Source organism: Amphiura filiformis, chromosome 8 (assembly GCF_039555335.1).
Source record: "Amphiura filiformis chromosome 8, Afil_fr2py, whole genome shotgun sequence".
Taxonomy (NCBI): domain Eukaryota; kingdom Metazoa; phylum Echinodermata; class Ophiuroidea; order Amphilepidida; family Amphiuridae; genus Amphiura; species Amphiura filiformis.
In genome coordinates this window covers 26,266,785-26,294,165 of record NC_092635.1, presented here as the reverse complement: position 1 = coordinate 26,294,165, position 27,381 = coordinate 26,266,785, and the positions used below count along the sequence as shown (strand labels likewise).

The 27,381-nt window shown below is 38.2% G+C and overlaps 1 protein-coding gene across 1 annotated transcript in view; it reads left to right on the top strand.

Annotated features, from left to right (window-relative positions):
* The window catches only part of LOC140158870 (SPARC-like), a 49,029-nt gene extending 22,607 nt beyond the window's left edge, over positions 1-26,422 (top strand). Inside the window, exons 4-8 of the mRNA XM_072182128.1 lie at positions 17,968-18,198; positions 19,727-19,884; positions 22,352-22,525; positions 24,029-24,152; positions 25,462-26,422. Coding sequence (XP_072038229.1) covers positions 17,968-18,198; positions 19,727-19,884; positions 22,352-22,525; positions 24,029-24,152; positions 25,462-25,511 — 737 coding nt within the window. The 3' untranslated portion in view covers positions 25,512-26,422. The remainder of the gene's footprint in view (positions 1-17,967; positions 18,199-19,726; positions 19,885-22,351; positions 22,526-24,028; positions 24,153-25,461) is intronic.
* Positions 26,423-27,381: the final 959 nt, after the last annotated feature.

Here is a 27,381-nt window from a genome sequence, read left to right as displayed (position 1 = left end):
ACGTGCAAGGTATGCAGGGTATTCTTTAGGATTTCATCATTTTTAAGTGACAGAAGCAATAAGAGTTGAATAAACAGAGGAGTAGGTTACACAAGTTTTTCAGTTGACATAGTTTTAAAAATGTTTGCACTTTTTAAAAATTATTTCAATATCCAAAATTTGAAGAGGAATCTATATTAAACATGATTGAAATTTGAAGTCCCGAGGAAGGACATCATCATGATTTTAACAAGTAGGCCTATATTAGTTGATGCCACATAATAGGGTTTTTATCAACAAATATATGAGACGACAATATTTTGTGGATTCAGTAGTCATGGTAACCAGGTCAAATAGAATGGGGAGCAAAATATTTTGTGGCAGCAGTCAGAACTGATAGTTCTGGGTAACAATGATACATCTGCATCTTCTGTGTGGTTTCCTTCCAACAGTCAGAACCGGTAGCAAAATTTAAAAAAATTAGGGTGTTTTAAGAATGAAATAAGATTAGAATTTAGAATATGTTTCAACTGTGTAGTCTTGTATAGTTTGATCAGCTCATAATAGGCCTGATAACATTGCGGATTAATATCAATATATTTTATTTCGAGAACTGTCTTGTGACAACACGCCAGAAGTACCACAAATTATTATCTAAGTCATATACTTTGTCTACACTAAAGACGCACAATATAGACCAGACAAGTCAACAATATCACTCATTTATGGGTCCACTTTTCGGCATGGTTGTAAAAGCCTAACAATTCCCACCGATTACGAGCTGATCAAACTGTAGTATAAATATTGCACCATGTAGTGTCTATTTTTTTGAATCAATAATATAAGGACATCTCTTGGAATGGACCCGGGAATCGGGAGGCCTATGGTTTGATTATGAATCAGTGGCATTTTTAGAATAGGAAATTGGAACCAAATTTGCTGCATTCATCAAGTGCATGAATGAAATAATTGCATAGTCCGACTTATCATCAATGTTCACAAAATGGAGTCGTTGACACCGCTGACTGTCATGTTTTAATCATGTTAAATGAAATTGGACCACATTCAGGGTTATCACTTATCACAAATATTTTGGGTGGGAAAAGATGATGCTATATTAAACAGATGCAGAAAACTTTAATACTGCATGATCAGAACTAGTCTTTGTCAAAGACTACTCAGGATTGAGGGGGGACGAGTGACGGAGTGGTAAAGTTTGCCGCAACATTGATGCGAAACGGTGAGTAACCATTCTGGTTTCTGTGAGCAATCCGGTCTGACTGCCTGATCAGGAAGTACTGCCGAATCAGGCAGCATGTTGCCGAGTTAGGCAACACAGGCTTTGGTAACCCTTCCGAATTCGACAGACTAAGGACTAAATTGTTCATGGTGATTTTATAAAAGATCGGGGGAAATTTTACTTTGACACACATGAGCTGCATGTAAGTTGACAATTTTTCACCGGCTAAAAAAAATTCCACCGGAGAAAATAATTTAAATAACAAAACAATTTCTAACGGTTTTTTAAAAATTTGATTTAAATATGCAAATTAACTTTATTTTAACTAAAATTGATGAAAAATTACTATTAATTGTACATTCATTCATAATTGTATATATTTTACCTACTTCTTTACTCTAAACCAAGAAATAACGGTATATTAAAAGATGCTCTATTTGAAATAGAGCAATGCATTGTGGGATACCATACTGCCTGACTCGGCAACATACTGCCTGATTCGGCAGTGCTTCCTGATCAGGCAGTCGGACCGGACTGGTGAGAGTGTGGCCCAGTAGTTTCTCTCTCTATGGATAATATACTAGGTACGTAGTCTATAGCACAGACTACCGATTGTTCATACACTAGGATTTTACAATATGCTCATCTATCAGGGCACAATTCTTTAACCCCAATACATTCATTGAACGACCTTTGAAAATTTGGGTACAAAAGCTCATACTCCGCAACTTCAGGTCAAATTTTTCACTATGATTGTTTAAATGAGGTTATTGAACTATGCCATTAGGATGAGGCCATTGTGGTCCAAATAGAGGTGATGTTCGTCAAAATGGTTCAGTTTTGGAGACACAATTTTTGGACTAAGAATTTGATAGTACTGCCTCAAGGTGGAATAGAATTTGAAGATCCTTTTTGATATCTCAGCCACATGTTGTAGAGTATTTCTGAGTTTTGTTAATGTGCACAGGCATCTTGGCGACAGGCAAAAATTGATGACACACATTTATGGCTAGCTAGAACAATACATTTCCAAGTTATTGAGGGGGGGAGAGGATAATACACACAGAACCAGATAACCTGTAGCAAGAGCATTGGTGTCCTACTTGGTGACACAATGTCAGCAAGTCCATTTTAGCCTAACCATGGACTAGAGTCACTAGACCACGGCCCAAAATGTGCTTCAAGCATGGGCATCAATCCCGGGGGACAGAGAGACAAAACCCCCCACCTTTCCACAAAATAGCCCATTTGTTGTTCTTTTCAGCCACTTGTTGACAATTCAGGCCGATTGTCTCCGACTTACACCCCACATTTCAAACTGGATTGGCGCTATAGCTTCAAGAAAGATGAAGGGCACTTCATATTAATTATGGGATGGTCTGTTTTTCAGCTGAAACACAAGACATGCATAAATCCCATCCCAAGGAAATGACATTGCCACCCTGTTCTGTGATGTCATTGCAAGTTCAAGTATAAAAGTCTGGTAGCTGTCATCAGGTGTGACACCTTGTTGATAACTTCACCAGTTGCACCAAGTTTTCATCATTCAATTGTCATATAAATAGTTGGATTGATTCAAATGCTTTTGTGATTGGATATTAAGGATATACTGACTTGCCCAGACCCTTAAGCATTTCTGCACCTGTGCAAATCCTGAATGTCGAAAGAGGAAACAATATGACAGTTTGAATCAGATCGTGACTACACAATTGTTTTGCAGTCACTATGGATCACAATAGCCTCATCCCAATGGCTTAGTCCAATAACCTCGATTACATAATCATAGTGCAAAATTTGTCCTCAAGTTTCAGAGTATGAGTTTTTGTACCCAAATCTTCAAAGGTCATTCAATGAATGTACAAATGTATTGGGGTTTAATGCTCTGCGTGCTAGCCATGCGCTTCAACGGAAAAAGTTGAAGTTTTGAAATATTTTCTCAAAATATCAAGAGCTATCTTAAGAACTACTGAATCAATAACCCGCGTGAAGAGAGTTAAGAACTGTGGATCCTAGTGATGACAGGCTGATCCTTGAGCATGTTTGATAATCATAAATTAATGATACATTATGATTTTGATTTAAACTTGTGATCCAAACACAAAGAATGATACATTTATGTTATAGTTCTAAAGTTCCAAAGTCAGACTCCACATCGTAGCGCGATGTGGATGCGATGCTGTGATGCTTTAAAACATAGCAGTATTGAGCGATGAAATTAAAATGTACATTTTACATTACAGGACAACCTGTAAAGTGTGCTGACGCTTGTGGATCAACGTCTATATATAGGCATTGTGTCTGTGCGTAGCGCACTATAAGTCACAGAGCTTTCAAATTTCAATTTCATCACGCGATGCTGCCAGGCCCGTACGCAGGATTTCATTTGGGGGGTGCTGATTTTGAAAAAGTGGACCTTTTTTTCCAAATTTTGTGAAAAGTGGACTTTCTTCCTAAAATTTGGACCTTTTTTTGTACAAAAAAATAAAAACCCTGATTTTTTGGCTCGCTACGCTCGCAAATTCTGAAATTTGCACTTTTTGTATACTTTTCCAAATTTGGGGGGCGGGGTGCGTCGCACCCCCCCTGCATACGGGCCTGGATGCTGTGATGTTAAATCACTGCGCTTTTTTTTAAATTTCAATTTCATCGCGTGATGCTGCCGATGTTTTCAAAGCATGTGGGCTACTTGCTGTTGAAAGCTTGTTTGGCTACTTGCATGTTGAAAGCCTTGTTTCCAATTAAGGCATTTTGCCCAAACCTAGTTTGTCAACAACATAAATATAAGTGGAATATTGGGGTTATTATTTGGATGACTGGAAACAATAATGTTATAGGTGTGGAAAGATTGAAATCATCAGTAACAAAATATTCAATAGGGCAGGGGATTGAGATGGGGATCAAAGATGCATGCTTGGGCCCATTGCACCAGTTTTTAACTTTTTTAACAGAGGCAGGTTGTAAAACGTAGACCGTTCAACTAGAAAGCAAGTGATTCCTTTTCAAAAATTGGCCTACTTTACTGCATCCAGCATGTTATTACTGCTGATTGGCTGCTAACACTTTTTGTCGATAGGTTATTAACATTATTTAATAACCCCTCCCAATTTGGAAATTGGAAGGCAATTTTTAAGGATGGCAAGCTTTGACAAAAAATGTCAAAAATGGGTAAAAAAGTACAAAAAAGGCCTAAAACCTTCAATGTTAGCTAACATTATTCTGAGCAGCCAGACCCCTTATGGGGGCATTGGGGAGGGGGAAATACTTCTCACAGGGGGCAGCTTCCCCCTTGACCATGCCACTGGTACCTGCCCAACACAAATTTATACTTCTATGCTACTCAAATTTGGTATACTCGCCGGAGTGCTTTCTCCGAGTCAACCAGCGTCTTCATTCAACGCATGTTATTGCTCTGAAGATGTGTTGTTGCTAGTGATGTTGTTGACTCCTCTGATGACATCACAGATGTAGATGACGTCAAACGCAGGCCCGTATGTAGGGGGTGTGGTGCACCCCTCCAAATTTGGAAAAGTATGCAAAAAGTCCCAAAATTGCAGAATTTGCGAGCGTAGCGAGGCAAAAAATCAGGGTTTTTACGCTTTTTGGGACAAAAAAGGTCCACATTTTGGCCATTTTTCACAAAATTTCCCCCCTCCCTTGAAAAAAGGTCCACTTTTTCAAAATCAGCACCCCCCAAATGAAATCCTGCGTACGGGCCTGGTCAAACGTGAAGATGTTGTGGCAACAACATCTGCTGAAGATGCCGATTGACCCGGTGAAAGCGCTCCGGGGAGTGTACCAAATTTGAGTAGCGTAGAAGTATAATTTTGCTTTCTATTTACGTTTATCACTACGTATAAATATACAGCATTACATTATTATGATTATTGTCTCTCCCAATTACTTTTCAGTATGTTTACATTCTAGGGGCCTATGATATGATAGGTCCCATAGCTTAACCCCATGAGAACTACCTGCCGATTGGCCAAAAGAAGTTTTCATTATCAATTGGACCAATCAGCAACATTGTTAGAATAATTTCACCACACAAAAAATTGGGGTAAATTATTTGCAAAGCTCCAATCTGATTGGTGATAAAGTGAAGATATCATGTAATTGACTAATCAGAGGCAATGTTAGATCGGCAGGTAGTACTCAGGGGGTTAACAAGAACGGTGTTGTCAGGTTGTCTGCTAGATGGAAAGTTATGGAAGAAAGCAATACAACTTGAAAGAATAAATACACAAAAATACCCCAGCATCTGCCTTCTGGATCAGGTGTACAAATCCTCTTATCCCTATGGAGATGGCTTGACATTGACAAATAATTTCAAATATGTGCCTGGAAAAGAAATATGAATCTACAATTTAAAGTTATGTAGTCCCAGTTCAGTAATTTGTCTATTTCTTCCTCCTACATATCTGCACTATTAAAGTTGTGTTCACATTTTGAGTTACACCTGGCGTAAACTTACGCTAACATTGATAAAAATTCCACAAATATTTACGCTACTCCTACCGCGTGTCCACACCTAGACTACTCCTAGCACTACGCCGACCAGTTCCACCAAACATTCACTTCTGGTCGGCATAGACTTCGGCTACCACTTCCGCTGTTTCCGTGACCTTCTTCAACCATGCAATATGTATATGTCTTAGTTTCAACCAACAAAAGGTCAAACTTCCACCGGGTACGTGCCAGGAGTAGCAGCGTTCACATTGCACCCAGCCCAGGCACCCAGCTTGCTACTCCTAAATCGTTGGACGTACGCCTGGCGGAACACACTGCCACTACTCCTGGCACCCACCACTACTCCTAGCAACTTGCGCTGACCAAGTTCCGCCGGGCGTACGTCCGACAATGTGAACACAACTATTATAGTCCTAGGTTTTAAGGGCATGTCACCCGATGTCGTGACCTACACATCATTATTCTGGGTTGAAATTGTTTTGATTATGTTATAATCAAAACATTGTAGATGCTTCGTGATACAATGCAATGTTTTATGAGTGGTTTTCATGGTAATTGGTAATAGCAAAACTTTTGGGGAAAAATGTGATCTGCAAGAACAAAAATTTGCTGTATTCTTTTAAAAAGTTTTGGGTTTTTGTGGAATAGTTTTTACAGCGGTTTTGTGGTAAGGACATTGAAAATTTGAAAATCAGGAGTCAGGGCTGTAGCAAGAACAGCTAGGGAGGTTATGGCTGTCCCACTTTTTGAGTAATTTTTATGCCTCCACCGCGAGGCATACTGTTTTTGCAATGTCCGAGCTTCCGTCCGTCCATCCGGATGCTGTATCTCGGGCATGGATGGGCGGATTGACTTCAAATTTTCAGGATAGGTGGGTCATGGTCAAAAACTCAGGCTACTTTTTTTTTGGGTGGGGTTCAAGGTCATATACTGAGGTCAAAGGTCATTTGAGGTCAAATTACTAAAAACTGTCGTATGGGCATGAAACTTGGTGGGTACAGTCAACATTTAGAGCCAAATTTTTGAAAGGTCATTCCGGGGTCACCCAGGGGTCATCTAAGGTCAAATTACTAAATATTGTCTTATGGGCATGAAACTTGGTGGGTACAGTCAACATTTAGAGTCAATTTTTGGATGGTCATTTTGGGGTCATCCGGGGTCACCCAGAGGTCATCTAAGGTTAAATTAATAAAATTGGTCGTATGGGCATGAAACTTGGTGGGTGCAGTCAACATTTAGAGCCAAATTTTTGGAAGGTCATTTCGGGGTCAGCCGGGGTCACCCAGGGGTCATCTAAGGTCAAATTAATAAAATTGGTCATATGGGCATGAAACTTGGTGGGTGCAGTCAACATTTAGAGCCAAATTTTGGAAGGTCATTCCAGGGTCACCCAGGGGTCATCTAAGGTCAAATTACTAAATATTGTCTAATGGGCATGAAACTTGGTGGGTACAGTCAACATTTAGAGTCAATTTTTTGGAAGGTCATTTTGGGGTCATCCGGGGTCACCCAGGGGTCATCTAAGGTCAAATTAATAAAATTGGTCGTATGGGCATGAAACTTGGTGGGTACAGTCAACATTTAAAGCCAAATTTTTGGCATGTCATTTTGGAATCATCCGGGGTCACCCAGGGGTCATCTGAGGTCAAATTACTAAAATGGATTTGTACACATAATCGCCCCATGGTGGAGGCATCCCATTCGACGTCTTGCGTCGAAAACCGCGACGTTTCTAGTTTGCTTTTCTTTATATAGCTTTATTCCAATTTGGCACATTTTGCCCCCGGCCCCCTATATAGTCTACTGTAGTAGACCAGTTTAATTTATCATACCCTAAATTAATCTCTCTAAACTGGAAAACTCATCATTCCTGTTCTGATTCAACAGCTCAGATATCCGTGAGAAAACTGGTCTACTGTATTTCGAATATACAATGAACTATGCACTCTATAGTGGGTATGATGTTACCTCATTAAAAATGCAGTCTTGACTGTTTATGCACATATCCTGTGGTTTTTACCAATTAAGCCGTTTGAATAGCCGTCCAGCGCGTATTATTTGCACAAGGTCCAATGTATACGCTTGACGTCGCGCACGTATACGCGATGGTTAAGCTGTCAAATGAAATATGAATAAAAGTTTACCTGACCCAGATAGAGCTACCCCCACGTGGGTTGGGTTCTGTGAACACAGTGGGTTGGGCTAATGCATAAATATGTATGCTTGCCTATCTGTCAGGCGCGTCGCAAGCGGGGCGCCTGGGGCGCCCATGGGCGCCCCACTATTTTGCAAAGAAAAGAAGAGAAGAGAAAAGAAAGGGAAAAAGGAGAAAAGAGAAGAGAAAAGGGAAAAAGGAGGAGAGAAAAAGTTAAATTATGCGTATAGTCGTGATAGTAGGCACATACCTAAAAACGCGCGCAGTCGGGCCCGCAGTCGGGTCGATCGAAGTAGGTCTTATGATATATTATAGCCCTGCAATTAGTTTAGGCATTGCTTGAAGGCGGGTCCCGGTTCCAGCACTCCGTGCATACCGCGGGTCACTCATGCTCGTCGGCGAACTTTGAAAACACCCCCTTTTGAATCTCATATCGCGAACTTTTCAGAATAAAAACAGCCCTATTTTTAGCAATTTCACAAATTTTTTGCCCTTCTACAATGCCACTTTTTTTTGCTAAAACGCGAATAATATTTCTAATATAGGCCTAGGCCTAGGCCTACCCCTTTTTGATGGAAACGCATTAATTAATGTTACCCGCGGTTGTAGGGCCTATATGCATCGTATAATTTATTGGACCTAATGTAATGTGCACCAAACGGAATAATGAAACTGAAATTCGTAAATGAATTGAATAATGAAACTACGATGATTTATAGGCCTAGGCCTACATGTGATTGGTGCCCTTTTTTCAATTTCGCGAACAAGTGTATGAAAAATTACCCCTTTTTTCTTATTGTATTTCGCGAATCGCGCTTCTTTTAGTGCAACCGGTGCGGATACACGGAGTGCCAGAACTGGGAGGCGCGCGGCGAATGCACCAAAATGGCTTCAATTGGACCTTCATTTTGTAAAATTTTTTGGTATTAGAGGTAGTGCACTTGAATGGATCCGTTCTTATTTGACCGACAGATTGCAGGCTGTCAACATCAATGGTTGTTTGTCATCATTCATTCCACTCCTTTTCGGTGTCCCCCAAGGATCTGTATTAGGACCTCAATTCTTCACCATTTACTCGTCTCCAATAGCGAACATCGCCCGCAAGCATGGATTACAAGTTCACATGTACGCCGACGATACACAGCTTTATTTATCTTTTGATTTAGATAGTGCATCAGATGAACTTTCTTCACGTTCGCAAATTGAATTATGTATCAAGGACATTAAATCATGGATGACTGTAAATAAATTGAAATTAAATGATGACAAAACTGAACTTCTTATTATCACCTCCAAATATAATCAATCAAAACTTCGCTCCAACTCTCTTCAAATTGATTCTGCCAACATTCAAGCTTCTACTAATACTCGCAATCTAGGAATTATATTTGACAACATTCTGTCAATGGACGACCACATCAAAAATGTGTGCAAATCAACTTATTTTCAGATTAGAAACATTAATGAAATTCGCAAAGTGCTCGATTATGATACTGCTGCAACACTTGTCCACGCTTTAGTCACATCACGCCTTGACAATGGAAATGCTTTATTATATGGAATCACTGAACGACAACTCAATAAACTTCAACAGGCTCAAAATGCTGCTGCACGCATGCTCACAAGGACTAGGAAATTTGACCATATTTCACCCGTCTTACAACGTCTGCATTGGTTACCAATACGGTATCGCATTCATTTCAAACTCCTTCTTCTCACCTGGAAAGCGCTCCATGACATGGCACCTTCTTATATCAGTGAACTTATCAATTTTTATATTCCATCACGAAACCTTAGATCATCGGATAAATGTCTTCTTTCAGTTCCACGGACTTCTTCATCATTTGGCGACCGGGCCTTCTATGCTTGTGCACCTGCACTTTGGAACTTGCTTCCTTTAAAGGAGGATTTCGTGATCCTAGCATCCTCTTTTTATGACATGTTTCAGCACATATCCACGAAAAAAGCCTATTCCCAAAATTTCAGCTGATTCCGATTTTGCGTTTGCGAGTTATGCATGATTATGTGTATTACACTGCTCCATAGACAATGCGTTGTAATTTCGTTCTGGTGCACCAGAACGAAATTCAAATTTCACGATATCTTAGCTAAACGAATTAATCTGCAAGAAATATTTTGTACATAAACATTATGTAGCCAGAGGTTTCCAGCGATATAAAAATCTCAACTTTTTTTTTTTATATTGGGGGGATGAGGCTGTGGATCAAGTAATGCCCCTTTAAATCTGCGTATATGTGATTCACTTGATATTTTCAAAAAGACTTTAAAAACTCATCTGTTTAAGATTGCTTATGACAATTGACTTCTATATGTGACTGTTTTTATAATTGTGTGTTAATTTTTAATTGTTCAATGTTTGCGCCTCGGAATAGGTTGTCTAGATAGATGGCGCATTATAAATGCATTATTATTATTATTATTATTATTAAAATTTCCCAAGTTCTGAGGGGGAACATCCCCCCTCAAACATCCCCCTGCATAGTGGGTAAACAAGTGCCCATTTTCGCTTCTGCTTTCACCATTTGCCAGTTTAGGCCCTATGTTTAACAGAATTTATAGGCCTACAATAATAGGGAAAACTACTTATCCACGAAAGGCTTCTTAGACCGTCATTTCACAAATTTTCGGCTTTTTCAAACTAAACTTTTCTCACTAATAGTGCTAAAATGGTCCACCAAATCGCTTCAATTAGGTCTTCATTTTATAAAGGTTTCTTACTTCTCAGGGGGAACATCCCCCCTCATACACCCCCTGCGTAGTGGACAAACAAGTGCCAATTTTCGCTTCTCCTTTCGACATTTGCCAATTTATGTTTCAACATAATTTATGGCCTACAATAATAGGGAAAACTTGTCCTCGAAATTCGCGCGAAAGGATTCATGGAACGCTCATTTTATAAATTTTCGGCTTTTTCAAACTACACACTAGGCCTAATAGTGCTAAAATGGTCCAACAAATCGCTTCAATTGGGTCTTCATTTTGCAAAAGTTTCTAACTTCTGAGGGGGGCACATCCCCCCTCAGACGCCCCCCTGCGTCGCGCGAGCACGACGCGATGGCGGCCATTTCTTTACATTTTTTGCTGTGTCATATTGGGTCCGTCTATTGGGCGCCCCACCTTTACACGCCTTGCTACGCGCCTGCTATCTGTTATTGGTTAAGATTTACCACCCACATTGATTTTTACTTCATTAACATTCATCTCAGATTCGAGATGAAAGAGGTTGAGTCTATGTGTTAAGATATGGTGGGTCACACAGGTCATATCCAACTACCACAGTCCTTTTTTCTCTGGGCAGGGCAGTCACTGGAGATGTGATCTGTTTCGTCATAGATTTTAAATGGTTTCATGCATGGAAACGTATGAATTGTTTATCAAAAAAAAAAAAAAAAAAAGGAATGCAGCGCAGTCTACCCCCTATATTGATAGCTGCCCCACATTTTACAACCTTGCTGCGCACAGTACAGCCATGTAGCCATGTGAGGCGCCTTTCTTTGAGTTCATCTTATTACGCTGGTGTCATATTAAAAATGCAGGTTCCAAACTAATATTTTTATTTGATACAATCACCAGCCAATATTAGATCTTGGAAGATATTAGGCCTACTCTGTGTGAAGATTTGCAAGTTGTATCCAGGGATTGTCATAATGTGCTTTGATAGCCTCCACTTGATGACCTTTTGGCCCCTTTAACTTAAGTTCAAATGGATGAAATCTAGATATTTTTGAGCTTCAGCTGTAGAACTGAAAAGGGGCAACGGTCAATTAAAGGCAAATTAAAGGGCCTGTGTGTTTTGAGAAAATTAGTACTTTTGAGGCTTATACCAAACTGAATCTTAAGGCCAATGAAAGTCGATTCCGAGTTTATCGTCCCTTTTTTTTCCCGGGTTGGTGAGGTGACTTTCATTTTTCATTTTCATTATTTCATCAGATTTCATTATTGACCTAAAATGCGTGTTGATTTAAAGCCACACTCATTCATGTTATTTATAAATAGGTTTTTATATGGGTAGGGACTAGAAAAGTTAGAAAAGAGCCTGGTTTTGCTTCCAAGTTATGAATTTATATGTTTTACAAACAAAAATATATGTTTCCAATTGCTAAAACTGGTGAAAACACCGATACTTTGAAAATAATGAATTATTTTGGCATTTTTGAAAATTTGACGCTGGTGTTTTTGGTTTCCAAAAAGTGACGCGGGCGGGGGACGATAAACTCGGAATCGACTTTCACGCGCCTAATGCCCTAAATATGCGCTCTGTGCATGGCTGACAGGCTGAAAAGCAGCCACGGAGCCAGCTATCAGTGTTCCTTTTCCAGTCCTTCAAATAGCTATCCAGAGAAATTGGGTGGATTCAGTCATGGATGATTCAGCCAATTGGGTTTGAAATGTTACACCTTCCTGACTTTTGATGATGATAATATCATGTGACAGGGATACCATGAAAGACATGAATAATACAAGTATCTTCTTCATTGCCAAGGTCACATAACAAGGGATACCATTATATAATAAGTTGGCAGAGCAAGTTATACACGCATTCCATCATGATGTTGGGAGTCCCTGGGATGAGATGACCTTAAAATGCCCAGACCACTTGCCCCCATTCAGGTCAATGCTAGTCAGAAGCTATTACCCCTCCCACTGGGTGATGAGAGCATACATACATACACACAGCTGCTATGCTACTACCTATGGGTTCACCAACTCATCAATAGCATGTCAAGTTGTGGATCATGAATTGCCCTATGTATACATATTAAACTGCTCATATATTTCAAACTTTCCACATTAATGATTTTTGTTTTGATATAAACTGCTTCATATTTCTGAATTCAATAGCAATTTCTGTAAATTTTTGTAAAAGGAGACATTCTCAAGATGATGCAACCAGATGTATGTAAATGTGTCTTCATACTGTACTAAAGGTGTTCCACTGGAACCCTCTGCCACCACCAGTTGGATTCTGCTCATTCTCAATATAATTTAAAACCATCTGCCAATTTTTAATGTATGATGTCGTTTGTGATTGGCTATAAAGATCTAACATGAAAAAGTTACATCCAGTGTCAGAGTTTGATACCAAATTTATAATCACTCCATTGGTCGCAACTCATGAATATTAACCTATTGAAAGCTTTGTTTTTAGTTTGTGCTTGAATGACATTGTGCGAAATCCTGATTTCAGACAAACAAAAGGGCTTGTGATGGTATCATTGGCAGATCAGGGTTTGCATGGAATGAGCGGTATGCAACCAGTGGTGGAAGGTTTATGAAGGACCCAAATATTTTTGATATAATGAAACTGGTGAACTTCCTCAAAACTATTTTCGCTTTGAACCATGAAAGTTTCAACCCAACAACTATATCATAGTCCTATCATGAAGTCACATACACCTTAAAACTATATTATAACATTTCCATAAGAAATGGAATTGTATTTTTTGGTGTAAAATGTTATAGTTTTCACTGTCAGATACGTCCTCATTTAATTTGGGCCCAAACAGACAAGGCAATACAAAGAAAATCGCTACTGCCACCACATATGTCGCCAATGCGAGCCACTCATTCAAACCCCACATTCTGTGCATCCACAGGTATTCATGCTTGTTGGTAAACTTTCAAAACACCCCCTTTTGCATCTCGTTTTGCGAAGTATTCAGGGGAAAAACACCCCTTTTTTATCGATTTTGTGAATTATTTGCCCTTCGACAATACCCCTATTTTTGCTAAAACACAAATGATGTTTCTAATATACCCTTTTTTTGGCAGAAACGTGAAACACTTGGCTGGGTGCACACCGGATGTGCAGAACGGTAAGCAAGGGAAGTAATATTTCGATGAAAATACCCTTTTTTTTCAATTTCGCAAACACATGGTTTGAAAAAAACACCCCTTATTTCGTGAAATCGTGAAATTTCGACGAGCATGAATACCAGCGGATGTACATGTATGGAGTGCGGGGACGGGAACTAAAGTACATAACAATTGTGTAAAAAAAAATCCTCATCAGCAAATGTTATAATATGGCTTTAGATTTGCTTGAAAATAATACAGAATGTGTAGATGGGTGAGAAAAACTCACCTGCCAAAATTTTAATTTGTACAAGTTACAAATGAAATTATCAAAGATTAGAATAAAACAGAATTGAGTGCCATGCCATTCAATCAAATAGGCCTTAGTATTTGGGCAAAATCATTCAAGCATTGTTCTTTTGGTACAAATTTAAAAAACTTGCTACAATTTTCAGTCACTGTCATTGATAATTTATCAATCGTAGAAATCATCTGTTGAATCATATAGCTAGTCCAATCAGTCCAATGTCCAAACGAGGAATAATTATTTGTTTTCTTTGAAAAACTGTCCAGTTGGAACTGCTTGACAAAAGCAGCTACCACAAATTTTCAACTTTTCCTCAAATTTGTCTAAAAATATTTCAGAGCACTATTCCCCCAACTACACCATGGCAACACCTGGCTACTCCACTAATTATCTGTGTCCCTCTTGTCTAAAAATAGGCCTACAGTGTACACCGGGGCCTACATCAGTTCCCAAATTTTAGGGAGACTTTTGGATAAGTATACAGCACAGTGATTAGGCTAAGATATATGCAACAATAGGTCATTATAAACCAGTGTGTGTAACTCAGTCAAGTTCAAAGGGTCAAACACATGTGGAAGCCTATGGTATGCCTGAAAGCTTATTATATGGTAAATTTAAATTAATAACAAATGGGGCTGGGTGATTCTAAATTGCCATGTATGTCATTAATGGATGTAATTACCATAGTGGAAAATTGCACTTGCACTGGTCAACTACTATAATCATCCAAGTTCAGAAAAAAGTTCAAACACAAGTTAGCAAAATTCATCATAAATCAGCCATTATCCCATGGGATATATTACTAGGTCATGTTGATGGAGAAATGTCTCAATTCAGTATTTTTATAGCATTTATGGTGATGAGACTAAAATACTACTATTATTTAATTCTTTATATGGCAAGTGGTAGGCCCACCACAGAAATCTGTGGGCCCACATATTCCACATGTGAGCATGCCTACATCTCCCTAAATTTCTAAAAAGAAGCAAAAAGACAGATAAAAAAGAAGACAAAAAGAAAAGGAAGGAAAGGGAAGAGAAAGAAAAGAAATAAATACTTACATAAAATCCTTATCCACCCACTGCTGTCCCCTGATGACTAATGACCAATGCTGTCAACTTTTCAGAATTGCTTATCGCGATATTGGCGAACAAGGGGCGTACTGGGACGGGACGGAAATATTGTTTGCGAACTAACATGATTAATTGTTGACCCCTTGATTTTTGTCGCGTTCAAGAATAAAAAAAAGTGGGGCGAAGGGACAAAAGAAATTCATGAATTATATTTTGACGTTGTGGAGTGAGATTTTACTGTCTTGGCGTGAGAGTGTGAGAAAGCGCCCAAATTGGTGAAAATGTGTGAGACTCGCTTCGAATGTGTGAAAGTTAATTACAGCCCTGCATGCTAATGACATAAAGGGTCTGGGCCAGTGCTAAAGAATACAACTGATTTTTTGCTTGATCAAAAAAGTGCAGGAGGTGGAGCCCCCTTGGCCATGGTTGCATCTCGATAACTGTAGGCCTAGCTGAAAATCGCTTCAGCCAAGGGATCATTACTAATGGCTATAACTGGTTTAAAAATTGGCCATTGACTATCCACCGGTCCCCATGTTTCAACCAAACTTGTTAGTATAAGTCCGACAGCTCTAGGGTCTGGTCTAGGTCCATTTCCGTTGGACCGTTGAATGACCTCTCAGTTCAATGCACTGTAGTTTAGGAAACATATAATGAACTTAATTTGATAAATAAGGAAAACTGAAGTCTTCTGCAATTTTTTGCTAATAAGGATTTGTACTAATGATTTTCTCATCTTTTGGTGAACTTTTATTTTAGTGATAGCTGTTCATGAAGCTCAACTTGTCATGTGAAGCTAATCTTTTCATGACTCAAAGACTTGTGCTAGATTGGTGTTCCAATCAAATCATGCATCTTGTAAAGAAATAAGACCATGTAAAAGCTATGGGAAATTGGTAGAGATATACCAAATCGGTGGCGAAGTTGTGGGAGATGCTTAAGTTTGTCGGCTTATATAGGCGAAAAAAAACTCGTAACATTGTGTATTGATATAGAATCCCATGCATGCAGTTGGGCGCAGCATTTACACTAGTTGCGCAATACGTGACTGACGCATGCTTATGTGAAATTACGCGAGTGTAAAGTTGGGACTTTATTGACGCTCAAGGTAACAAAAATCAAATAATTTTCACCTATTATAAGCTGAATCACATATTATGTATTTTGGTGATGACTGGTGTAAAATAATTGACCCAAAAGTTGGAGAAAGCCATTGACCATACAATTGCTATTACTGATTGACTATAAAATTTGAGAATTTGAAAGTGGACCCATCAATCAACCAATTTTTCAAGAAATTTGGACCCATCGATATACCAAATGTAAAAATTTTGGCCGAATTTGACCCAAATTTTCTTGGCTAGATTGAGGCAAAATTAGGCTTTTTTCCAAAAAAAAATTTGAAAATTTTGAAGAAAGAATCCATCTAGGGCCTATATGCCAAAATTGGCCTAGGAATAGGGTCATTGATATACCAAAAGGTCGAAAATGCTACCCATGTTCAAACATAGAAGAATCATAGCTCTTTTGAAGATCTATGTAAAAATTAGGGAATTTTCAAAACCAAAAAAACAACATAAGAATTATTCTCAAATTTTCTATAAAACTGATCCTATAATTGTTGGGGCAAAAGCTGAGTTTCGTCTCAGGACAAAAATACTATGCTATGATGAATGGACATTGATTTGACATATAGTAGCTATTTTGCTGCAAGGGTGTATCCCAGTTTGAAACTCATCCACATTTGTTTATTGTTTCTTGTAACTATTAAAAGGTCATATTCATTGCCTTCTTGAACAATATTATTGAACGCAATATATACAATGTTGCATATTGTGTTTAATTACTTGTGTCAGCACATATGGTCAATCCACTGTATAGATACTACTGCTTAATTAAACCCAGACCAAGCAATAGTCGGTACAATAACACAGATCATTTACATTTCCGATAGGCCTAAACAGCAGCCACTGAGAGCGGTACAAACTTTGTAGGAATACCTTTTGAGAACAGCAAAAAAACTCACGCAAGTTCAGAATAAAGCAGTGAGCGTGTGAGTCATCATTACATGAAATTCTTTCAACCATATGTTGGGACATTTGATTAAATATGTCAGCATCATGTAGACTGCTGGTCCCCAAGTTTGAAAAAAAAAGTTGTTATGAGTATTTTGTAATTCTAGCATCCTCTAGCATCCTCTATTTATGGTATGTTTGAATAGATATCCACAAAAAGTTTCGGGTGGTATAAAAATATCAACTTTTTTGAGAAAAGTGAGTGATAATGCTATCCTAAATGTCCCTTTAAATATAACATGTTCATCAATGCTATGTTGAATCAATTTGAACCTGCTCTCCACTCCCCCTTTGGCCTAGGGCCTATGCATGATTTTGTTTTACTTGTTTAAATGCATGCATGATCAGAATTTTTCATCGTGGTATTTTGTGGTTTTTACTGGTGTTAGGGTTAGAAGACACTCTAATCTGGAAAAATACATCTTACCTAACCCTAACACTGACCCATGCTTTTTGATATCGGAAGTCAAAGAAGATCCAAATTTTTCAAGAAGAAGAATTTTGGACTTGGCACCCCCGGGATTCGAACCTTTGACCCCCCGCATGCCAAGCACATGATCGCGGACCGGTAGCTGGACGGGTTATTGCTGCCCGGCCAGCAATTCCGTGCGCATATCACACTTAGGGTGATTGCGTCATCGCCAGACCCTGGGATGCATGCATGATCAGAACTTTTCATCGTGGTATTTTGTGGTTTTTACTGGTGTTAGGGTTAATAATTTGCTGACAAAAGCACACGAGTCCCTGGATCCAGAGCCAAGCGTGAATTTCGCTTTAAAAGAAGCTAAAAGACCTACTAATAAACAAGCTTGATAACCATGTGCGTATGTTTTTGTTTATTTTATCCAACACAGATCCATGTTTGGACAAGCGATGCAAGAAACCAGCAGGCTCCATGTGTATACCTGTATTGAAAGGGGACAAATGGAAACCCAAATGTAAATGCCCGGAAGACTGTACCAATGAGCGCCTTGATCCTGTGTGCAGCGTTTATGGCAAGCAGTATAATAATCTATGCGAATTGCATTTGTATGGGTGTAATAAGGGCAAAAATATTATGATGGCATACAAAGGAGAGTGTGTAGGTAAGTAGCAAGAAGGGGGGCCGGGGGGGTACTCAAGTTTGGTTTTGGTAGGGACGTGCCGCTGAGAATTTGAAAGTGGACCCATAAATATACCAATTTTTCATGAAATTTGGACCCATTGATATACCAAAAGTCAAAATTTTCGGCCGAATTTAACCCAAGTTGTCTTAGTTTTTACAAATTTTCCCGAAATTTTGGGAAAATTTTGACAATTTTGGCTAGATTAAGGAAAAATTTGGCTATTTTCCGAAAAAATTGAGAACATTTTGAAAAAAAGGACCCATTCATATATATACCAAAATAGGCTTTGAAAAAGAGGTCATTAATATACCAAAAGGCTGAAAATGCTACCCATATTTGCGGCACATCCCGTATGGTCATTTGTATTGAGTACCCCGGGGGGGTGGGGAGGGTATATTGCATGCCCTTTGGAAAAAGCATTATGAGCGAAACCCATTAGTTTGATTCAGTGGCATAGCCAGGTTTTCGGAACTGGGGTAGCACAACTTGTAAATGTACCGACAGAAGTATTTTTGCCGACGGAAGTTGTGAAATGAGATGTTGACCCATTGCGCTCCTCAAGAATCTGAAAAATGAGGGGGGGCTGAGCAAAATTGTCCAAAAATTGCTCAAAGCATGTTTACTTCCAATGTGGTAAACGGAACGTAAACAGCCAAAAGGGAAGAGTAACATCCAAGATTGGAAGTATTTGAGACATGTACTTTGTTTCTTGGCCCTGCAGCAAAAAGTACAAGATTCTTATACAGTAATCAAAAAACAGTTTTAAAATTTTAAAATTACATACAAGTACGATACAATTAAAGATTACAAATGAATACACAGATGGGCCTAAAATGCAAATGGGAAAACATATTTATGAAGGAAGAATCCTATGTTTAAATTGAGAGACACTCATGGATTCATAATTAGAGCAGGAAGACTGTTCCAAATTTTGACAGCATGTGAGGTAAAAGTCCACTTCATGGAGATCGACGGTCTGAGATGAACCGATAGCCATGATGAGCAGGGGCACCGCACCCCACTGGCTATGTCACTGGTTTGATTTTGGAATCTGTAGACCTTAGTGTATTTTTATGCAAAAATATTATTTTAATAAGTCTTTAAATGAACATTCTACTATAATTTGGCAATGAATTACTGGATGGAGTTGAGCTTTTGTCCATGCTATTTTTGTGATTTACTTGTAACAAATGCCAGTTTTAATTAAGCTTACTCACACATGACATGGCATGGAAATGTCTATATTATCACTTTTACATTGAACACTTTATGAGGGGGGGGGGGTATTTATTTAGAGGGTGCATTTCATACAAACAATATGCTATATAGCAATGCAATTTCCTGCAGGAATGGTATCATAATATACCATAAGGTGTTTTTTCCTGCAGGCTGCTCACATATCATTTTGGGAAGCATTTTTATGCAATTTGTTCTTTATTTTAGAAATCCAGGAAACAAAAACATTTTCAAGCACTAAAATGATAACAATTTTTTTTTAATGTTTTAGCTTCTCAAGAAGAGTGTGTTAAAGATGAGCTGATGCAGTTTCCTCATCGTGTCCTGGAGTGGTTCCTACATCTCAAAGAAATTGATGAGTTTGGTCAACTGGATAGTAACAATAACATCAGAAAGATTTCAGATGAAGAAAGAGAAACAATTTCAAGAGTAAGTTTAAGTCTGTTTAGTGTTGACTACGAGTTCAGGCTGTCTTGGTTTAAGGCTCATATTGAAATTCCCTTACACAGGAAGGTGTGCGCCATCCTGCAGCTTTCCTGTGCTAGCCGCCTTTTGTTAAAATCCTGGGCAGGGTGTATCACTGATGCATTATAATCCATCCGAGCTTTCCTGAGGCGCGGGCTTAGCGAGGAGAATCCTGCCTTCTTTCTGTGTGAAAACGTGGTAGGGTATTTCAATATGAGCCCTTATACATCTCAAAATAATGTATGAATTTGTTCAACTGGGTAATAACAATAAAATCAGAAAGATTTCAGATGAAGAAAGAGAAGAATCTCAAGTGTAAGTTTAAGTCTGTTTAGATAGTAACATTAATGAAAATACCTTAACTAGGTTGTGTCTCAGTTTCAAATATGTGATTTGATTTATGAAAACCTTTACATGGTAACATTTCTAATTTTTGAGTTTTGTAGACAAAATCATGCAAATTTAGAACTTCAGCATCAAAAATTATGAGCAAAGAAGGATTGAAAAAAGAAGAAATAGTTAAAGAGTTTTGGCCTTAATTATCATTTAAAAACAAAATAGGATAATGCCACATGTGAATGTTTTTTACAGATCAAACCACATATATAACTACACAATGAAGTGGCATTTTGTAGATTGAATTTCATTCTTTCAAATAGCGTTAGAATCTATGTTTCGTCATAAGGGATCATGATAATACTTTTCATATGACTCCTGGCATTGAAAATACTAAAACTGGCTGTGCTTTATCTGGTGCTATGATGTTTATATAGTTATCTGTATGCTGACATGACTGACTGATCAATCAATTTGGTTTATTTTGATCCCTGCCCAGTACATGAAATACTCTCAAGAATTTCAATTACGTGCCAATTAGAACCATTCTGAGCTATCATTCCAAAAGCCTCGCACTCCCACTCAGCTAACGGCTGCATTAAAGCAATATTGTAAAATTTTCATAAGAAATGGATTTAATTTTTTTCCACAATCAGGTACAAATCGAAATTTTGAAAAAATGAGGGCGTACTTCCCAAATGATATAATATTGCTTTGAAGCATAAAGGACATTACAAATCAGGGATGGAACAGAAGTTAATTTTGAAATTGCTTTGATCATTATTTTCAAATTTTTTAGGCTAAGCAAATTTTTTTTAATGAACGACCAACTTCTACCTGTCATTAGGGTCTATTGACAAACAAACAATCAATTAGAATATTTGTCATTCATTTACAGTGTTTTGAATAAGGTGGGTCCTCAGGAAAAAAGCCTGTGAAAAATACCACAGGAAATTATTACCAAGTCTGGAAATTGGACTCGATGCCGACTTCAACATCAAACCTAACTGTAGTTTTGGCGTGACTGTTGATGTTTTGATTTGTGAATCTGAAGTCTTAGCTGGTCCCATCTTGGGGCTGGCATTTTCTTCAGAAGGGGGGGGTTCCCAAATTTACACAAATTCGGCATCAATAAAATTGCGACCCGTCCTATTTCAGCAACAAAAATGTTATGAGCCCCACCACTGATACACCTTATTACCACAGGCTAAATTGTATTAAAATCAGTATTTTTGAATAAAATAAACACACTATCTGTGGTCATCTTGTGACCCTACATTTTGGTCATCAAAAATTTTATGACCCCCCTATTTTCTTTCCAAAAATTCATGACCCCACTATATTTGGGACCCCCTTCCGAAGAAAATGCCAGCCCCTTAAAAAGTGTCACTTATATATGGACCAGTATAACACTTACCATTGAGTTTTTTTTCTTTCTGAACAGTAGAAGTTTGGCAGCATGATAATCAGTTGAATGCAGTGGCGTGAAACAGGATTTTGGAACCGAGGGGCACAACTTGTAAATGTACCGGCGGAAATATTTTTACCGGCGGAAGTTGTGATTTGTTGACCCTAAATTTTTTAGCATGGTTTGAAAAAGTGAAGAGCAAAAAAAAAAAAAAACAAACAAACAAAAAAAAAAAAAAAAAGGATAATAGGCGCTACTAACATAAAAACACATACTTTTTATGTGCAATTGTCAATTTTTCATCATTTTCGTTACAATTCTCCTAATTTTTCTGTCCCCTGGATGGAAAATAGTATATTATTAACCCAATTTTTTTTTCAACAACGCCTTCCGCCTACCGACGGCCTTACATGAACCGACGCACATGACGAGCGGGGGGGCACCGGCCCCCCTGGCCCCCCACTGGCTACGCCACTGGTTGAATGTACATAATTCAGCATCAAAGTGGTTACGTAATTCTCTTGGTTACCGGACCACACTGTTTTGTGGTTCATTGCTCCAACGTGTGATCCTGTTGACATTACGTAATTTCAATACTGAATTGGAAGGAATTCCGCTTTGCTCTAGTATTTAATGTAGTAAAATTGAGTGTTAATTGTTATATTTTCTTTTTTTCTTTCTGAACAGTGGAAATTTGATCAATTGGATCGCAAACATGATGATTCGTTAGATGCAAGGGATTTGAAGGAATTCCGATTTGCCCTCATGCCATTGGAACACTGTGCTAGCAAATTTTTCGCAATGTGTGATATTGACAAAAATAGCAAAATTTCATATGAAGAATGGACTGACTGTCTGATGGTAAGTAACCAGTCATAGAGAGTGAGATTGAGACTATGCTTTTAAGGATATGACAGGATTTAAAAATCCTGTCATCATGGTCATTAGACTGAGGCAAATAGGCCTACTAGGATCAGGGTCGGATCCAGGAATTTTCAATAGGGGTGTGCCGAGCCACTGCTGCTGTGGCAGCTCGGCGCCCACACTAAGTCAGGCGCGCACCCCCACTTAAATTCACCGATGAATAACTATAATATTGACACTGAGCACACAGTCTGTGCAGAGACTATAGGGCTGTCGATTTCTGTTTAATTTTTAAAAAACACCTAAACTGATTTTTCTCCAACTGTGAATAGCATTTAAACATTTAAATAATTTACCAGACTGTATATATAACAGTTTGAAAATTTAAATTAATGGTGACAGTCATAACCTATGGTAAATTCAATGCATTCATTAGCCACAATTTTAAAACTATTAAAATGCACACAGTCCGGTAAAAATATGATGTGTACTTTTTAAATATTTCAAATTGATACCAGCCTTTTGTATGGTTGCATACAGTGGCGTAACTAGGGTTGGTAGTGCCTGGGGCAAGAAACAAAATTGCCGCCCCTACCCCCGAGAATATCTTGGATGCGGGCAGTGGCGTACATAGGAGCTAGGGATACATAATGCCCCCCCCCATTCTTGAAACAATTGCGTGCAACATTTTGGACAAATAAGGCCTATAGGCCTACACTAATTAATTTTGGTTACCAGAAGTTGAATATTGGTCTTAAAATGTTTTTTCAATTGATTTTGTGCTGAGATGCGTGCGAAGCGCACAAGAATTTTGACTTTCATCGCTTGGAGGAGTGCAGAATCGATGCTGAATTGGTCAATTTGGCACCCCCTAAGGGTGGCGCCCGGGACATGTTGCCCCCTCTGCATCCCCCTGTAGTTACGCCCGGTTGCATGTAAATGACAGTCTGTCCATTTACACTGACCATAGCACAGACTATCAAATGCACCCACCAAGACACACATGAATACATGCACCCCTACTTGCAAAGACTGGAAACCTAGGGGTTGGTCTCTCACTCTCACAATTTCCTTCTCGTACACTCACCTTGGACAACCACACTTGTACATTAACCCCACCCAAAAAAACAAGCACATAACACATACACAGTGGCTGCATCCCAAGTTCTTGGCATGGTCAATTGCATTTGCCAATGGGTAAGTCCTTGCATGAAAAGAACTTTACACAAGAGGGTCAAACACAGTGGCAGCACCAGAAAGAAAATTTCCGGGGAGGGGTGGAAGTGAATTTCGGAGGGGCAAAAAACAAGGGAGGGCAAGAGTTCTGAGCGGGAGGCATTTGCTTCCCATGTCATGGCACCACTTGACTGGGGTAAAGAAACACTATTCTGTAAACAGAATGTTCAGCAAAAGGTAAGATGCTGATATTTTATGGTATGATATTTTTAAATTTTATCACTATCAGGTGATTTTTTTCATTTTCCTCCATATTTTCTTCAGATTTATGACAGACCAGAAGAAGGAGTAGTCAACTCACAGACCTACATTGCAAATGCACAAGTCAATGTTGTAGATTCAAAAGATAAAAGAAACAGCCCAGAACCAGAAGAGGAGGAAGTTGAAGGTGAGTTACAGGTGACATCAGCATCCTCAGGAAAGGGGAGACGATGAGATACAGATAGAAATTGATCATACTAGTATTTTTCTTAAAGCCATGTTGTAAAATTTCCATAAAAATTAGATTAGTATTTCCTTTCCATGTTAGCTTTTACTGTCAGGTATTACCCCTTTAAATTTTGAGCCGAACAACTGAGGTGAAGCAAAGAAAATTTACTACCAGCGCAGATGTTGCCAATGCATGTCACTTTGTCAGTTGTGCTATGGCACAGGCCTTTGATGTGTGTGTACCATCCCGCACGTTGTGTACGTACTGTGTTGTGAACATTGTGCATGCGTTCGACTAATATTTCCATCGTTATAATAAAATGATGGTTCCTGCATTTTATTCAAAGTCTCGAATTTGACAAAACTGCAGTACCTACAATCTTGATTTTTGCAGGGCATATTAGTTTAATGAAATACATTACAATCGTATAACGAAATAGAATTTTGACCAATATTGAGGGCGTCCTCCTCAGCAAATGTTACAATATGGCTTTAATACAAAATGAGCATGAGATGTTTATAAAAGCAGCTGAACAGGTTCATCAGATAAGTAACATGATATGCATTGGTGAAATAAGTGCAAACAATTATGTCGAGGAGTTTGGGCAAGAAGGCCCATCTGCAAAAGCTGCCAGGTGTCATATCTTTCTAGATGCATACAATATAGAATGCAGAAATTATCAAATGTCTATATGGCAGCTATTACAGATAGGGCCTTCTTGCAGTATCCCCTTGAGGTATTGTATACATTTGAGCCTAATTCTAGTGAATACAGGCTGTATCAAAAGTGATTGGTACCCATTAGTTTTCAGTGATTATGGATAAGACTGCCTCGTCAAAATGCAACATAAGACCCTCCAATTTTTGTTAAATTGGTAAAAGAGCTTAAAGGTTACAAACTATAATTCATGGCCATTCCAGGAGGATCATGTGTTGCATTTGGAAAAGGTAGGCTTTTCATTAAACACCAAAATCAATGGGTACCAATCATTTTGATACAGTCTGTAGTGATAGAGACAGCACTGTTGCTAGATGTGGGTTTCTCCTTTCTTAAATCACTAGAAATTTATTTGGAAATTGAAACATTATGAACACTTCAATATAGATGCTGGAGTGTTCCAAAAAGATGTTGCTCGAATTTTTGTTAGGTAAAATAAGGTAATGTACAAATACACCAAAAAATCTTCAGAAAGTTTGGTTTTAAGTATCTTACATCACTGTACCTGGATATGACCATGTTGTTATTCTATCTTTTTCTTTATTTACAGATGAAGATGAGGGAGATGTAGTGGAGGAGGATGAAGAAGATGATATCTAAGGCACTATACACAACACATGTAAACCATATCAATTAAACAAGTGGACCATTGCTGACCAAATACACATAAGATGGATTATGTATGTTGCAGACTCATTGGACAAATAAGGATGTGGGGTTCACATCACACTCTGCAACATGGATTGATCTGAATCCATTTTGAACTGGATTTGTGTAATTCCTAATGTGTCGGGATGCTCACTCAGCAGCAGACCTGCCGACTATCCCTCTTTTGGGGTTTTCCAAAGTGAAAAAGAGGGACAGTCCTACTTTCTGAAAATTTCAGGGATGGCAAATTCAAATATAAGAAAAGCAGAAAATGATGCAAATTTCACTTTAAATTTTGCTATAGCAATCTTTTTAGTCTTTTGTGATAAATTTAGACCTGCAAAACCTTCTCTGAATTCTGAAAGTATCACACACCTCAACTCTTTGAATTTGTCTGTTGCTGGGTTATGTACATTTACAAGGTTTTGTCCTCAATGTACCTCTTTCTGACTTCAGTAGTTGGCAGGTCTGCAGCAACCATGATGGGAACCACCAGGGTTACAGTTTAAGTTTAGGGTTTAATTGGGTTGAAGAATGTTGCAGTGGTTCCTATTAAAACATAAAGTATACTGGCTCCCACTATGGTTGCACCCCGGGTTGCACTGATGATAAGTTAACATTCTTTCGAGACAGTTGTTCTATATCATGTGACTCTTGAAGTTTAGATCCAAATCCAGCCAACTTCCAAAGCATGTAAGTGCACTACTGGACATGCTTCTATTAAAATATAAAACCATGCTTACAAATCCGATCATCATTTATTGGTGGCAAAAAAGTTGTTCAGTAAAGCTTTTTGTAATACTGTATTTATGTATTAGGCCAAAAAAAAGGTTTTGTCTCAAAGCTTATGCGGGATTTGTAAAATCGCTTGATTTGAAAAAAAAAAAAAATCGGAAATTTTTTCATTTCAAAAAAAAAAATTTGGGTTAGTTTTTGAGACAAACCTTTTTTTTGGCCTTATCAATATCATAACTACACCTTTATTTTGACAGTTCCTCATTTGCTCACCCTATTCCTTTTTAAAGGAATTTTTATTTAAGCCATCTTAAGGAAACTGGGATTTCTTCAAAGCAGACAGCAGCTGCTGTGTTAATCTCACCTTTCCTTTGTGTAGGTGGGTAATGAAGAGATAATCACCTGACAGACATAATTAACTACACACCTAATTAAAACTAGCCAGTTGAGTAGTTAATTTTGGAACTCGCAAATATGCTCATCTATCAAGGCACTGTTCTTTACCCCTAATATGTTTGTGCATTCATAGAATGATCTTTGCAGACTTGGGTACCAAAAATCATACTCTACAACTTGAGGTCAAATTTTAAACTTGGATTGTTAAATGAGGGTTGTGAACTTTGCCATCGAGTGAGTGAGATCATTTTAGCTCATTATACTCTGGGTATGGATGACAGTTCACATGTTTTGGCATTGCAAACCTGAACTAGTCTCTGAATAAGTTTTTCAAACTAACAGTCCAAATTAAGCTGATTATGGGAAGGATGTTTCACTTCTAGCGTATAAATGTAGCAGTACCGAAACTAAATTTTGAAAAGGGTTTTTTCAAAAAAAAACAATTTCAAATATTATTTTTTTTTTTTTTTGGAAGTGGATTTCAAATTTTTTATTTTCCAATTCCCTGTTTTAGTCAAGAGTGTTTGAAATTTGATTTTATTGTACTGGTAAAAAGTAATCATTTTCTTAATTGTATAAATAGAGTTTTGAGCAGATTAATTTATCAAAATTATGTTGCGCAACAATCCGCAACATTTCAGTGTAATTTTACATTTTTTTAAACTGCATACACTGCACCTTATTGAAATAT